General features: G+C 37.9%; 1 protein-coding gene across 1 annotated transcript in view; it reads left to right on the top strand.

Annotated features, from left to right (window-relative positions):
* Positions 1-14,996, top strand: part of COX16 (cytochrome c oxidase assembly factor COX16) — a 49,290-nt gene that overhangs the window by 9,153 nt on the left and 25,141 nt on the right. Inside the window, exon 2 of the mRNA XM_080394963.1 lies at positions 3,571-3,648. Within this exon, the coding sequence (XP_080251089.1) occupies positions 3,571-3,648 (78 nt within the window). The remainder of the gene's footprint in view (positions 1-3,570; positions 3,649-14,996) is intronic.

The raw sequence follows: 14,996 nt of genomic DNA, 5'->3' as shown, positions 1-14,996 counted from the left end.
TTGTATGGTGTCCTGAATGGTTTCTACTGTCTCTTTTGTGCCTGGACTAGTGGATGGAACATACTGGACTTTGCTGTTGCCCTTGGCTTATATTGAGCAAATTTGCCCATTGTGGTGCTTTTTAAACTGAAGAGTGTTTTGCAAAGAATCATAGAATTGTTTAGGTTGGAAAACACCTTGAAGGTCATTGAGTCCAACCACTAGCCTAGCACTGCCAAGTCTACCACTAAGCCATGTCCTTAAGTGCCACATCTACACGTCTTTTAAATACCTCCAGGGATGGTGACTCAGCCACTCCCCTGGGCAGCCTGTTCCTATGCTTGACCACACTTTCAGTGAAGAAATTTTTTCTAATGTTCAACCCAAACTTCTCCTGGCACAACTTGAGGCCATTTCCTCTCATCCTATCACTTGTTACTTGGGAGAAGACGCTGACACCCACCTTGCTATGACCTGTAGAGAGCCATAAGTTCTTCCCTGAGGCTGCTTTTCTCCAGGTTAAATAACCCCACGTCCCTCATCTGCTACTCATAAGAGTTGTTCTCTAGACCCTTCAGGTATGTGTTCATAAATGTAGACTAGAAATATGTTCAAGATGTACAGAATGTGCAAAGCCAACAAGCTGATGATATTGCTGGAATTTTTAACTTGAGTCTTATTCCACTTGTAATTATTTTGACTGGTGACTCTTGATGCTTCAGTGTTTGTATGCATTCTTCCCTTTAAATACAGTTAACTTAAGTGAAGGTAGTGAGGACATCTTCCCTCATGCAAAAAAGAAAAGGGAAACACTTAAACCAAGACTAACATTTCCACTCGGTGCATAGTCAGTCACAGAGTCCTTTACTACCTTTAATACCATTATAGCTGCATAAATTAATTTATACCTTCTTTTATTGGCTTTTTACCACAATTTTCAAAAATCTGATTGACTGAAGAGCTGACTATTGCTGCTCTGGCTTGTGTAGGTCAAGGCAATTCATGCTCAGGGCTGTCAGCTAACTGCATTGACATGCTATTGGTTGATTAAATAAGTGCTGAATATGACTGATTCTGGTCAGGTTTTGCAGTGAAGTCTTAGACATCGTGTTTGGTTTATTAGAACATTGGTCAAGTAAACTTGTAAACATATTATTTATATTTTTGTGTGTATTCTGTGTTTTTGAAAATTGTTGATCTTCAGCCTAGCCTTCCAGCATTACACTGTGTAATATTTCAGTGGCATTTTTAATTTCTTATACCATCAGTGTGCTTTGACTCTCATGCAGCCTAACTGATGTTTCACTGTAAGATAAATCAACCATTGCAGTACTGGAAGTGTAAAGGCAGTGTACTGGTAATGCCCGATAAGTGAAGTGTGCCAGCTTGCCAGGCTAGTTATGCTGCTTATGCTGTATGAAGAGCAAAAGTACATCAGAAACTAAGTGCTTTTTTCCCCTTCAGGAGTATAACAGTGATGGAAGTAAAATTACAGTGTCAGGCCAAAACCTGTCTAAAGGAACTGAGATGTGTGTGTATCAGCTTCTTTATCATGTGTATAGCTGCAAAAGGAAAATGCCCTATGTAATAGATGGTTGCTGTCAAATTGTGATAGGATGTGATGAGACAAAACGACTTATTTTGCAACAACCTTCTACTTGATTTCCCTTAGTTACAGTGTACATTACACAGTTTTAAGTGATCAAAGCTAAGGTATGTAATGTTTCTTTTTTAGCTTGGAGCCTGGCTCTGTAAGCCACAGCATACCTTTTCATTGTGATAAATAATATCTGGGTTATGAGGAGCAGGCCAATTGAAGGTCTTCCACTTGTTCATGTTGCATCTCATAATGGCACATACTTTATGCAAGTTTGTTGTTAGGCTAACTAATTTTTAATTGATGTTGCAAGTAACTGCTACTTTCTGCCTAGTTTAACAACTGTGTACTGAACCATTTCTCATGCAGTTGCTTTTGCCCTGCCATAGCCACTCTTTGACAACATACTAATATACACAAAGGCAGTAAGCTATGGTCTGTAACAGCCATAAACTTGTCTATAGCACTTCTGATTTCTGTTCATTAGGACCTGAAGTTTAAGTTAACTCATTGGCTGTTAATTAACATAATACTTGTTAGGAGTTGAATAAGATCAGCTAATGAAATTTTATGCTGAGGTGTCAACCATATTAAAATTCAATTATAGTTTGATCCTTGAGACTTTCAGCATTATGTGTTACTGTATCTTCAGCTGACAGATCTGCTTTGATTAAATAAATCTTGAATAATGTTCAGGTTCTTTTTAACAATTTTGAATACTTTCTTTTCTGTTTCTTGTTGTTCTTTCTTACCAAAATACTGACACATGAGGAAGACTTCCCCCCCCCCCTTTATACAAATACTTTTTTTTCTATTGTGTGTTTTGATGATTCAGTATTTGCAAGAGCATCATTAATTCATGGAACAGTTTTGATATAGGTATGGTGCTGTCCAGTTTTTGGGAGGTCAGATTTCTAGTCACTGAAAATGACATGGTTATTTTCTGATTGGCTTTCTGAAATCGGTTCTGTGGCTTAGCAGCTAGATGTTCATACCACAAAATTTTGATGTATTTGTTCCTAATTATCAGCTTATTGAAAGGGCTAGACCAGAAAGAGACTGGAGCCTTCAACTCCTGCCTATTGGTGAAAGGTTCCCTGTTCTGTGAACATAGTACATTAGTTCCTGGGTAGCACTCTGTAACTTACCAGCACCTGAGCACGCATGGGGCTGAGCTCACATGGTTGAAAAATGAGCTCACATGGTTGTGAGCTAATTTTCAAGTCCTTAATGGTGTTTGTTAACAATACTTGATCTTTTGGTTGGTTTGTCTGTTTTTAATGGTAAGAATACATAGACAGTCTTATGATATCCCTCTCATAAGAAAGAATTATTTAACAATTCCTTTATGTGGGTATGAAGGTTACACCCCAACCCCCGCCCCCTCCCTGTTTCTGCCTTTATTATTCTTACTCATAAGCTTCACAGGTGTGGACAGAATTGCAATACAACTAAGGAGGCAATAATAAAAGTGCAGGTGTGCTGGATATGATTTCTTAGCCTATATGATAATGTATCATTGAATCACAGCTCTGGTCAGCTGGTCTGTTCAGAAGCTTAATTAGATTTCTTACCCACAGACATCAGAGTAGGTCAATGTGGCATTGTTACTTCCCCATAGAGTTTGGAAATGATGAGAATAAATCCTGTGGTGTTGAGGTAAAGGTTCCTTTGCAGTTTTGTCAGGAAGCCATATGGGGAGGGAAAAGAAGGAGTAAGAGCAGAGGAAGTCCCTAGAAAATGTGCATCATGAAGCAGCTGTCTTTGTATGGAGGAAATCTGTGAAATCCAGGTCCAGAGGATGCAAGAAGGCTCTGACTTTACATATACTCCCTCTTGTCCTATACGTATCTTCTAATTGATTATTTTGTTCAGTTCCTGGTGTTTCTGTTGGAAGAATAGTAGGGTCCCTGGTAAATGAATTGGGTCAACATGCAGTATTCTTTTTTTGTAATAGTCCTGACATGTCTTGTTTTCATTTTGTTGTTTTTCAGCTGTATCTTATTGGAGGATCTTTTGGACTCCGTGAATTTGCTCAAATAAGATACGATGTCCACAGACTACATGGCAAGGTAGTTGAAATGGTTTTCTTTACTTTTCATTTAATTTTGTATATGTATTGTCTTCTACAGGATTGTTAAGACTAGCAGGCTTGCTCTTGGGGATTTGCCTTTCACTGCTGGGCCCAGGCTACAGCTGAGGCTCTTAGGCAGTGAGTAGCGCAGGTAACAATAAAGGGGTTGACATGATAATGAATCCTTTTACTGTCCGTGAAACAGATCAACGTAAATAATAGAAAAAAATAGTTTCTTTTGTTGAAAATAAGTGGCAATTCTGAATCCCAAGAAGTGTAGCACATCTAGAAGGAGTTTATTACAAAGGTATGGTATCTGATTTAGATGAAGAAAACTGGTATTTTAAAATGCTCTGATTTCAAGCAATACTTGGCATTTAGTATATAATATTAGATGGTTTTCAGGGCTTGTCTTTTTGTTGGCTGAGATAAGCAGATACCTTTAACATTGTGCTACATCTTGTTTAAGCTCTGCATAAGAAACAGGAGCTAGTCTTTACTCAGTATTTCAGAATGAATTATATGGAAGAAGCCTTTCTTTAAATGAACGGGAAGCTTTCTGAATGAGGGAAATAGCTTGCTTACTAGTGCTACTTACGCCTCCAGGTGTAACTAGTTCCAACTCATATATGAAATTATTTGAAAGGAGCATAGTCAGTTCCGCAGAATGTAATATTGTCTAACTTTGTGATATGCAGGTCTACCGTTGCAGTGCAGAGAGGCTTTCTGGTCTCAGTGCTGACTTGCAGGTCGCATGAAGTGCTTTTAAAGACTATATGGCACTTTATAGTAAAAAAAAAATTTGTGTATAATTCTGGACGCTGTGGCTTTCTGTTGCGGTCAAATCTTTGAGATCTGAGCTGCTGAGGGTTTGGAGACTCACTCGTTTTGTCTTAGACTCCTGTTATGGGCCATCTAAATTACTTCAATCATTTCTCATTGTTCCGTGTGTTGCATACGTAGTTGTGGCCTTTTGAAGCACCATGTGGCCCACTCCTGGTCAGTCCCATGGGGACAGGGGAGAATAATCTTAGAAATCTTTTCTCCAGTGTTGTCTTCTGGGTAGCTATTTTCTATGAGTCCTGGGCTTTTAGGACCAGTTGGAGCCTTTTAAGTTTTTCTCCAACCAGATGGGAATCACAACAGGGGCAAGAATTTGCCTGTTGTGTTTCTGTCATTTTTTTGGTCAAATTCATAGGTGGTGAATTACATTTGACCTCCGTGATCTGCACTGTGACTGCAGCCCAGGAAAAAAAAACAGGTAATAGTTGCACTCATTCAGATCTATGAGGCGCTTTGTCCCAGCATTTATAATCAAGGGGAGCATCATTGAATTAGACAGTAGTACATGAAAGCTCTGAGGGGAAGCTACTACACCCTGGAGTTCTTAAGCTCTGAAGAGCTAAAAGAGGACATCTGGATTCTGCTCTAACTGGTATTACTTAAGGCTGCAGCATCTCTTCTGTGTTCTGTTTTTCTTTTCATTACTACTTTATTTAGGAATAGATGAAATTTAAATAAAGAACAATGCAGTATTGGCTGAGAACTAGCAACACCAACTTTGGGCTAGAGTATAGACAGACAAATCAAAGCAATGTGTTCTGTTAATTTCTGGGTTTATGTCCATAGAAACAAGAGTTAAGAACCATTCTAATGCAATCAATAGGACAGCAAAAAAGATTAGAATGTATTTTAACTGATAAAGAGAAACCAACTTAGTTTAAAAGGTATGTGAAACTCAGGAAATGAACACAAATCTAAGTAATTTTAAAAGACTATTAAAAATCCTGATAGTCATAACATCTGCTTAATTTGTCACTGATTGAAATGTTTTTGTGTTGGAGTAGAATACCCTTTTCTTATACGACACTTCAACTAGCATAAGTCCTTATCAGAACAGGGAGAAGTGCTCCTTTTGGTGGGGTGGGCAGTTATATGCAAATTGCAATAGGCAATAAAATAAGTAGGATTATTTTGTTTCAGTTGCTCTTTTCTAAAAATAATAATGTTTAATTAAATAACACTTTTCATACAAGGAGCTCAAAAGACTTTCACAGAATTTAAATGAATTAAGTTTTATAGTCTTACTGTCAAAAGAGGCAGGATTATTATTTCCATTTTATTGCTGAAAAATTGAAGGCTGAAGGAAGTTAAACAACCCATCCAAACGTAGGTTAGGATTTGTAATACCTGAGTGCCTGTCTTTTTTATGTCTTAAGGATGTGCCTTATATGTGCCTATAGTATGCATCCTTTGTAAGTATGACTCTAAACTTGTTTTCTTGCTAATTCAACTGCTAGACAGAATTTAGACAATCCTTTTGTGGTATATCTCTACTACATTTTGAATGCTAAACTATGATCCCTTCCCTTCAAAAGTATTTGTTTTTTTTCCCTTTTCAGTCTTACCATTCTCATTGTGCTGAGAGGGAAACCACATTAGCAGGCAAGCTCTCAGCTGACGATCTTTCGAAGGAAGCATTATAGTAGAACTGGTATTTGTGTTTTGGTGACTAAGGGGTTAACTGCCACTTTCTCTTTGTATTCTTGTGGCTTAATGAGCAAAAGGTTCATTAGTCATAATGTCTATGTTATTAATGTCAAACTGGCTTTTGAAGAACATTCCTTGCTAAAGGAATTAAAATTTAAGAGAAAATGGTGGTTTGGACTTTTGAAGGTTTGTGGTGATGCATAAGGCAGGGGCTAGGATTAGGGCTGGGAGGGAGACAGAGCCTAGAGCTGGAGCTGGAGTGGGGTGGGGAAGGGGCTGCAAAAGGAATTCTGTCCTCTTGTGCATTTGGTCTATGGCTAGGGATCTTGGGCTGAGGGTCAGCCGGTGTGTAGGATGGAGAGTCAGAGCCTAGAGCTGCAGCTGAAGAGGGACTATTAGCATCGCAAAAATGGATATTTTATCCATTTAGTATAGCAACATTGGATAGCAGGGCTTTGTATATGCCCATCTCTAGCAAAAGCAAAAAAAACCCCGTTTTGGGTACACCTTCATTTACTCAAGATACCCAGGTCAGTCATACTGCCTCAGCACACTAAATGTTCTGCATTTAAAGTGAACTTACACTGAGACTCTTACTGATGTAAATGCCTATTTACACTAGTCAGGATTCTGAAACTAATCAAGGATTTCTCCATTATCTATTGTTGCCAAAATGTCCATTAATGGAGAAATCATTAGGTTAGGTAACTGTTCTTTTCTGGGAAGAATTTATGCAAATCATTATTGGTTATAGAAAAGCAGGTATGCTTACGGGAAAATTGTGGAATTAATGGAGAAGAAATGAGTATGTTTGTATAGGCATTGTTCCAAACACCTTTATTCTCAAATGGAAAACTAGGGCCTTTCTTTGTCTATCTTCTCACTGTGTATGTAATTGAATAGAGATGCTTATTTAAGGAGTTTTTTTTCTCTAGAAAACGTGACTTCTGTTAAATATACTGAAAATGTTTCATTTCAACTATATAATAATAAATAAGTTAACTGTGTGCCCATTGTTGTCATTCAAGGCATGGTAGAGACTTGCTGATTCAGGTCTAATTTTGGATATAAGAATCTTGGACATGTGGAATGGTGTGTACTATTGGCTGATAGTTACTGTAGAGGGTTGAAGAGAAGCAACATACTAACTGCCTGGGAAAATCTAGGCTTTCAGCCCATCAGCAAACTGTTTAGACTAATAAAATAGAGTTTTTAAGCTCCAAAACTGCTTTGTTGAAACAGTATTATTGCGAGGCAGGTTCTCAGAGTATGGGGAGGGATAGGACTGAGCATGTTCCTCCAGGTTAACATGCAGCAGAAGCACTTCTAGAAAAGCTAGATGTCTAGGTCATTCTGTCAGGAAACAAAACATCAGTTAGCCTTTGAAGTCTCCAAATTCTTCCGTGAATTATTTATAACAGTGTTACTATACCGACCCCTTTAGTGTTTACAAACTATGTAGATCCTATTCACTTTTCCTTTGTCCTATGCAAATTGAGTGCACCCCAAAACCAGAACGCTAAAAAATGAGATAAATAACATTTTCTGTCTTACTAATGCAGAAAGTAGAGGCAGTGGAGAGTCAAAATGACAGAAGTTCAGTCTTTTCTCCTCTGTGAGTTTCACTCCTTTATCTGCTGTTGGGTTTTAAAATATATATGTATAACCATTGTGTGGCACTTCAGGATTTAAAATGCAATTGAAAATGAAAACACTTGACCTGTTCTTTCAGAACGCCATCCTCTACAAGCATAAAACTGTAAACCCAGAAAGACTATAAAAGGAGTGATGGTGGTGTGAAGCATACTCATTAGTAAGCATGCTAGGTGCATCAAGCTTTCTTTCTGCAGACTGAGAATTTGCCTTTAAAATTTCTGTTAAGGGAATGGCAGTGCTTTGAGGTCCTTGGATAATTTTTTTGACCAATTGACTGGCATGTAATTACCCATGAGACACTGCTTATAGACATCTACAAGGAGTCAGTGTTACCATTGTCAATTCTCATTTATTACGTTTACTTGGTGTCTTGAAGTCCTAACTCATGAAATGATATAACTGTGAGGATCTCAGCTTTCATTTTATAATCCTAGACCTTGGAGTTGGGAAGAAGATCACATACGGTACATAGAAGATTATCCTGAAAGCCTTATTGTCCTTTGAAAAAGAAAATGATGAGTGGAAGAGGCTAATACAATCACAACACTGACATTTTACTGGTTTATAGCTGTTCTTTTAATTGGGCTTGATAATGATTTCAGTGTGTTGACTGTCTGGTTGGTTGTACTCAGTTTTACAGTTTTAGAATATTGTTGGTGGGTCCCTGGTGCTGTCCTTTAACATTGTATTCTGAAGCTCACAAATGGCTGTCAGGGGACCCATAGCAGCGTGCAATTTAAATAACTTCCAGTGATCTCATTGGAAATCATACATCCATCTTCTTCACGTTCTTGCTCCAGTTCCCTCCTCTACCACAGAGCTCCCCTCTGCCTACGAGCAAGTCATTGAATTTTAGTGAGTCTCACTTTCTCAGTCTGTAGAAGGGAGATAATTAATGCTGCTCTATTTTGTGTAGGGAACAGGAAAGTTAATTAATTCAAATAGAAAGAATTATTTAAATTCATATGAGTATTTAAAAAAGTATTTCCTCAGGTGAGATCCATTAATTCACATCTTTTGGGTCGGGGTGAAATAGTTTAGGAGGGAACAGGAGCAGAGAGAAGACCAGTTTCCATGAAGCCTTTATATCGGGGGAGAACATAACTGACATTTCCTTAGGAAGGTCCAGGAAATCAGTCCATCGTTTTCTGATTATTATAAGCGGGTAGTTGAGACTTAAGTGGTATCTGCCAGTTATGCTTTTGTGTTTGGTTCACAGACATACTGCAGTTTGTTTAAACCACTGAGCTGAGATGGTGACAACTGCAGTAGCACAGTGTTTAAATGAGGTTGCAACATCCACCCAAGAAGGGCAAAAAATCTGCAAGTGACTGGACAAGACTGGAACACCCATATTGCTGTCATTATGTGAACTAGCTCACGTATAACTACAGGAGTTGCACACAGAGGCATGCCCTGAGGTATACAACTAAAATTGTCTGTTGGTTATCGCTTCTATTTTACCTGCCTATAAATTGCACTTGGATAGGATTTCTGTGTTCCAGAAGTTTGTTTTGTTTTGTTGTTTTGTTTTCTTTTTTTTTCAAAAAAAGAAGCATTACAGAATTAAATGTAATTTGAAAGGTTATTGTAAAGTTAGTATGATTTCTGAACAATCTGTCGTGTTTCTATATGTCACATAATTTTCTTCCTTAAAATAATGTATTTCATATGAGGTGAAGACTTTGAATCTAAATCACCCAAACTTCTGAGTATGTCTGTAGCATTTAAAATTACACAAGTAATGCTATTTTTGACTTACAGTTGTGGAATATCAGCAGATTGTCCCCATCATTAAACATATTGTGAGCTAGTAGTGTTAGACAGAGTTGCTTTACTGCAAGCTGTCTTATCTTATTTGAGGACCTGCATCTGTGTTAGAAAACGGTATTTGCTCTTTGGCAAAGCTATCAAAGATAACAAGAATTTAACTGAGATAGCAAACAGTATTGCAGCAGGATGTAAAGGTATGGTTTTCACTTTCTTCCCCCAAATTGTTCAATTGACTGAAAATTGCAAGGTGTTCTTGTTGCAGTTCTTAATGGATAAGCATCCATGCTTGAAACTGTATTATACCTTGGGGTTCCCAAAGACCATAAGTCTGACCAAAACTTGACTGACTTGACTATTTCAAGGCGTAAGCCGGATAGGCCAGGTCATTGTGATTGGACTGGACTGGTAAAGCCTGTGCTGGTGTAGTTTGTATTAATGACAACTAATGGATTTAACACCATTGATGCCAGCCCAGGTCATTCCATGCACTAGTTTTCTTCTGTATTCTGCAGGCTTTGTGCTTGATTTTGTTCAAAATGGATTTAGACTCATCCTCTAGATTTCCTGGTGTGCCAACACCCCGTAGCAATGCTAAGGTCAATTTAGATTAACGGTTAATACTTAAAATACTCTTAAGTGGGTTATCTTTATTATTAGAGTTAGGAAGTGAAAATTAAACACTCACTATCTGCTCATCTAAATCTAAATGTATGTTTGTGGTGCTGTGCACTAAGTCAGGGATTCATCTTGCTTGTGTTTCCGTTGTCTTAAATGAAATGCCTGGTTTGAGGTAGATATCCAGGCAGCCCATATAGACGGTTTGAGAGAGAAACGCCCCCATAATATACTTCATTCAATTTTAAAATAGATGCTTGAGAGCTATGTTGTTCTCTTTTGACTGATGGAGAAGTAGAGAGATTGAGCTCAACACTTTATCATTACAAAATTTCAGTGAGATGAATACCATCCTTAGTGTAAGAATATATTTATTGTTAATTTGACCAATAAATGGTAAGTGAAATAAACCTCTGCCTAACTTCAGTTACAGACAAGTTAGGGTTTTAGACACATATCTTAAAGTGAGATTTATTTTCTTTAGAAATGCCCGTCTCTATATTCAGCTGACTGTAGGAGGAGCCTAAACAGAAACTTCATGCTTCAAGTCAAAAGTTTAGTTGGATAAAATTAGGTGAGATGAAGCCTGCCCTAAATATTCTTTCTCTGGAGCTTCATTGGCAAACTAACAGTTGGCTTGAAGGTAGAGAAACTCTTGTTTAATCTGTTGTTTATATCTGTTCTGTGATTCTGGAGAGTTTCCTCCATGATTTCATAGGAGGTTGTATTTAAAACATTGTGTTTGATTTGAGTGTGAATGAAATCAGAGTGTCTTTAATTGATGTCTGGTGGCATTTTCTGGATGGGAAAGGTATCCTTTCTAAACTTGTCAGCAAGGGAACATGGAATCATTTTAGTGTCTGTCACTGAACTTGGAAGAATAATTAAGTCTTCTCATCTAGCATTTTAGCATTTATTTATAAATGCATCTTCATGCATTTAATTGGTTTCAGTAAGCTAATTACTCAAGCACAGTGTGGCAAGGGATTGATGTTGGTGATTATTGTTTGCGTCCTTTTTTTCCTTAAGCAGGTCAGGTTGGCTTCAGTCTCAAGTCTAATGAAGACAAACTTGGGCTAATTTCCTTAAGTAGGTTTAGTGGATTTTCAAAGACTAAATTCATTAATGAACTTGGCCATAGGTCCTCCAAAAATTAAGAAAATAATACACTGAAATGTTGTCTGGTGCTTTAGAGAATGTGAGAGGCATACATTTATGATTGCTTATAGCAGGAAAAAAGATCATCTTTGTCAATCATTTATCTTTATGTAATGAAGCGCGTTTTACTAAATTAAAGCAGACCTTGCTTTCAAGCACAGCCTGCTTAGTGGAGGGTTTTAGAATTAGATGGAATTGAGGCAGCCTGGCTTCTGACTGATGGCTAAGCAGGTGCCCTTATAGTGTCTTTTTTTTTTCTGTTGGCAGGGGGAATTTGGCACTTGTTACATCTTTTGACCACGGTTCAGAATCATTCAAGGCAGTAATTTCAGTCCTGCAATGTGGCACAGAAATGAAAGGGTAGCAGAGCTTTTCATACTCTGTATTGTGGTAGTACCAGATGTTCAGACATCAGTTTTCTTTCTTGTCTTGGATCAGTCCAGAGGGATTGTATGGAAATGAGCTCTTTATCCATGATACTCTTGAAGATTTTTGAGGTTCAGCTGCTAGTGTTAGATTCATGATTTTGCACTGGTGTCAGTCTTTGTCTCTAAACACATTGTCTCTAAACAGCTGATTACTGAATTTGTTACGATACCAGCCAGAGGTGTATGTTTTAATTTTTCAGGCATCCTTTCAGTTTAGTATATTAACCACCTTTTTGTCTGTAAAAGGCAGAGATGGAGTCAGTCAGAGATTCAGTAAGACTTTGTTGCCCCATTCTGAGGCTGACACTGTTATATGCTCTTAAATGGTTTCTATTGATTGGATACACCTAGACCCACTGCTTATTGTCACCACAAACAGCTTAAAGCAGTGTAGGACAACCTGGAGATAACATTTTGCCCATACCTGCCCTTTCCTACCATCTTATATGAGGTTGAAAAAAATGAGACCAAGGCCATCTAGACTATTCTGATGAAACCAAGAGACCTGTCAAGACCAGAAGACTTCTATTAATAACCTGAAACAGGTATGGGCTCTCAGAATTACAATATGGTTGTTGAAAATTGAGACAGTCGCATTAAATCTGGATGTAATGGTGATAGTAATAGCAATACAGAGATTTTGATAATATGTGTGTTCACTGATTGAAAAATCAAAGCTGTACTAATTTTTAACTTTGAAACATCTGTAGTTTTAGTGAATCTTTAGTTTCAATCTTATAATGTGCCAGCACTATTTTTTGGCAATGAATATTCAAATATATTGTTAATGATACTGAGTTTGGCCAGAGACCCTAAATAATAATATTCAGTGCTTGCATGGTAAAGTGTTTCACTGAATCCTTGTCAAGCTTTTTAAGTAAGTTTTTTTTAAATTAAGAAAAGCCTTACCTATCAGTTTCCATGTATGCAGTGGTTACTATTACTGTAGAAATTGCAGGGGGCTTCTGCCATGCATGCTAAGATGTCATGCTATATCCTGTGTGTAAGGATACATTAATATGCCAATTTTGATTAAATTATGTTTATCTGAATGGCAGAAAGGTCTTGTGCCTTTTATAAAGATTGGGAAAATGGGCTTAAAATTTCAGGGGCTTAATATCTGTCCAGATGTAGAGGTTTGATTCTTGAAACTTCCATTTTGTGGCTGCCTGGATGTATATTGCTTTTGGACTGAAGGTCCTTCACATACCTAAATTCTGCTTTTGGCCAGGCTCTCTAGTACTGTATTTTTCATGGTGCTGCAAAGCTTGGCGTCTGCTAGATACGTAGCAAATCTTTCAGGCTCTATTAAATAGGTGTTCCTCAGTCTGTGCTAGCTGAAGATGTGCGTGCTGTTACGCGAGTTGTTGAGTACAGCTTGTGAGGCTTCACACAAAGTGGCTGTAAAAGTAGGGATGCCTCCTGTGACCTGCTGGTTCAGCCAGAGGGCAGGTACCCAGGATGTGGATGAGAGTTTCAAGGCACATCTCCTTTCTCTGGGAAACATGCAGTAACTGTAAATTTGTAGATTGCCTGGAACTGCAGGCATTATCAGCTTTCCTTTTTAAAAATCATCTCTGCATGGAATAGTTAAGAACGAGGGAGAAAATGTGATTGTGACTTAGTATTTAGATTATATATGTGAAGTAGGGGAAACCTGGGTTTTAATTTCTATGACATTTAGAATTTCTGTGTTTTTATCAAATGAGTATTTGATACTAAATGTCTTGAAGCTGGGCCCCCTTTGTCAGGGCAATGCTCTTTCTTTGAAATGAGGGATTTGTTCTTTTAATTTAAAACAAGCAGACAAACAGAACCTGGTCAGCCTCACCCTGAGATGGATAATGACTATGAATCCTAACTGGAATGAAGTATCTTCTTAAATCTTAGGAAAACTTGTCTAGTACTTATAAACTCTTCTGCAGCCTTTCATCTTACCTGTCTGTAGTTACTGCTGCTCTAATTGCTACCCAGTGTGTATCCCCTTCTTAAGCATCTGAATCATCTCTTAGTTTTGGGGTTTTTTTTCTTTTTTTTTTTTTTTTTTCTCCAGAAATCTAGTTCAGGCTGTAGATTTTGCTATGCAACCAAGTGCTAGGTCCCTGTAAATTTAGTTATGAATCTTCACATGTGTATACCAACAAATATGTGCACATTGCTGTTTACCTATCTTGAGCTAGTAAATACCTTGGTGACCCTACGCATGCTTCTGACTTTCTCATATGTGTGTGCAAGTTGTGGATGCACTTAGAAGATTGCCTTAGAGTATTTTTGTACATGAAATTCAGAAGAGAATTTGGATCCTATCTGGCATGTCTTTCTTGGAAGTACTCAGTAAAGGAAGCATGCTAGGTACATTCTGCACACAAGGCAACTGTTTTTTCAGATGTACAAAAGTTCTGGTGGATATATATTGTCCAGGGTTTCCATGGATCAAGCAGCTATATTAGAGGTACCACCTGACTATGCTGCCCAGCATCTGGAAATTCCAGGCAAATGGCCAAATTTGTCTTTTTTTGCTAGGACAGAATTTCTGTGTGGAAAAACAGGGCTGTGTCTGGAGGAACCTGGACATCTGGCAGCTTTACCTCAGATTATTGAGCTTCTCTGTGATGAAACACAAAATAGAGTACAAGTATTAAGAGTTTCTTGTTTTAAACAGAAGACATTTTTCTATTTCATAATTCTGTTGTCAAGATTAGATTCAGATGAAGAGAAGGTTATTAACTGAAGAAACTCATTCTGATGCCATTGCAAGTGGAACTAATTTCAGTACGTAAAATGTTGATAGCTTTCAGATTTTTACATTTTATATACTACTGAGAATTCTGTTCAGTTGCTTTAAATCCTGTCACATTGCCACAATTAATTACTGGTATTTTTGCCTTGCAATTGAAGTGATTACAAGTGTGTAATTTAGCTTCAGGCAGCTTTTAGCCAAAACATAATTTAATATCCAGCTGTTTTTCCCCTCATCTCCCTCAAGCACCAGAAAACATCTAGCTTTCCAGACTCATCTTGGGAAGCCAATAGCCATGGTGTCAGCAGATTGAAGCTCAAACAGAAGTACTGGAGTCCCAGTCCCCTAGATCAGGATTTTCTGTACTGCTAGACTTGTAGATCACTGCAGTTTTTACCAAGAAAGTGTTGAAAACCCTCTGCCATGGATTTTTTCCATTTTAAGTGTGTTCTCTGTCTAAATGGACCTTCCCTTTCTTCCCCTTTG

Source organism: Falco punctatus, assembly GCF_963210335.1.
Source record: "Falco punctatus genome assembly, chromosome: 7".
NCBI classification, from domain to species: domain Eukaryota; kingdom Metazoa; phylum Chordata; class Aves; order Falconiformes; family Falconidae; genus Falco; species Falco punctatus.
The sequence above is the reverse complement of the archived record's forward strand: the minus strand, read 5'-3'. Positions and strand labels throughout refer to the sequence as shown.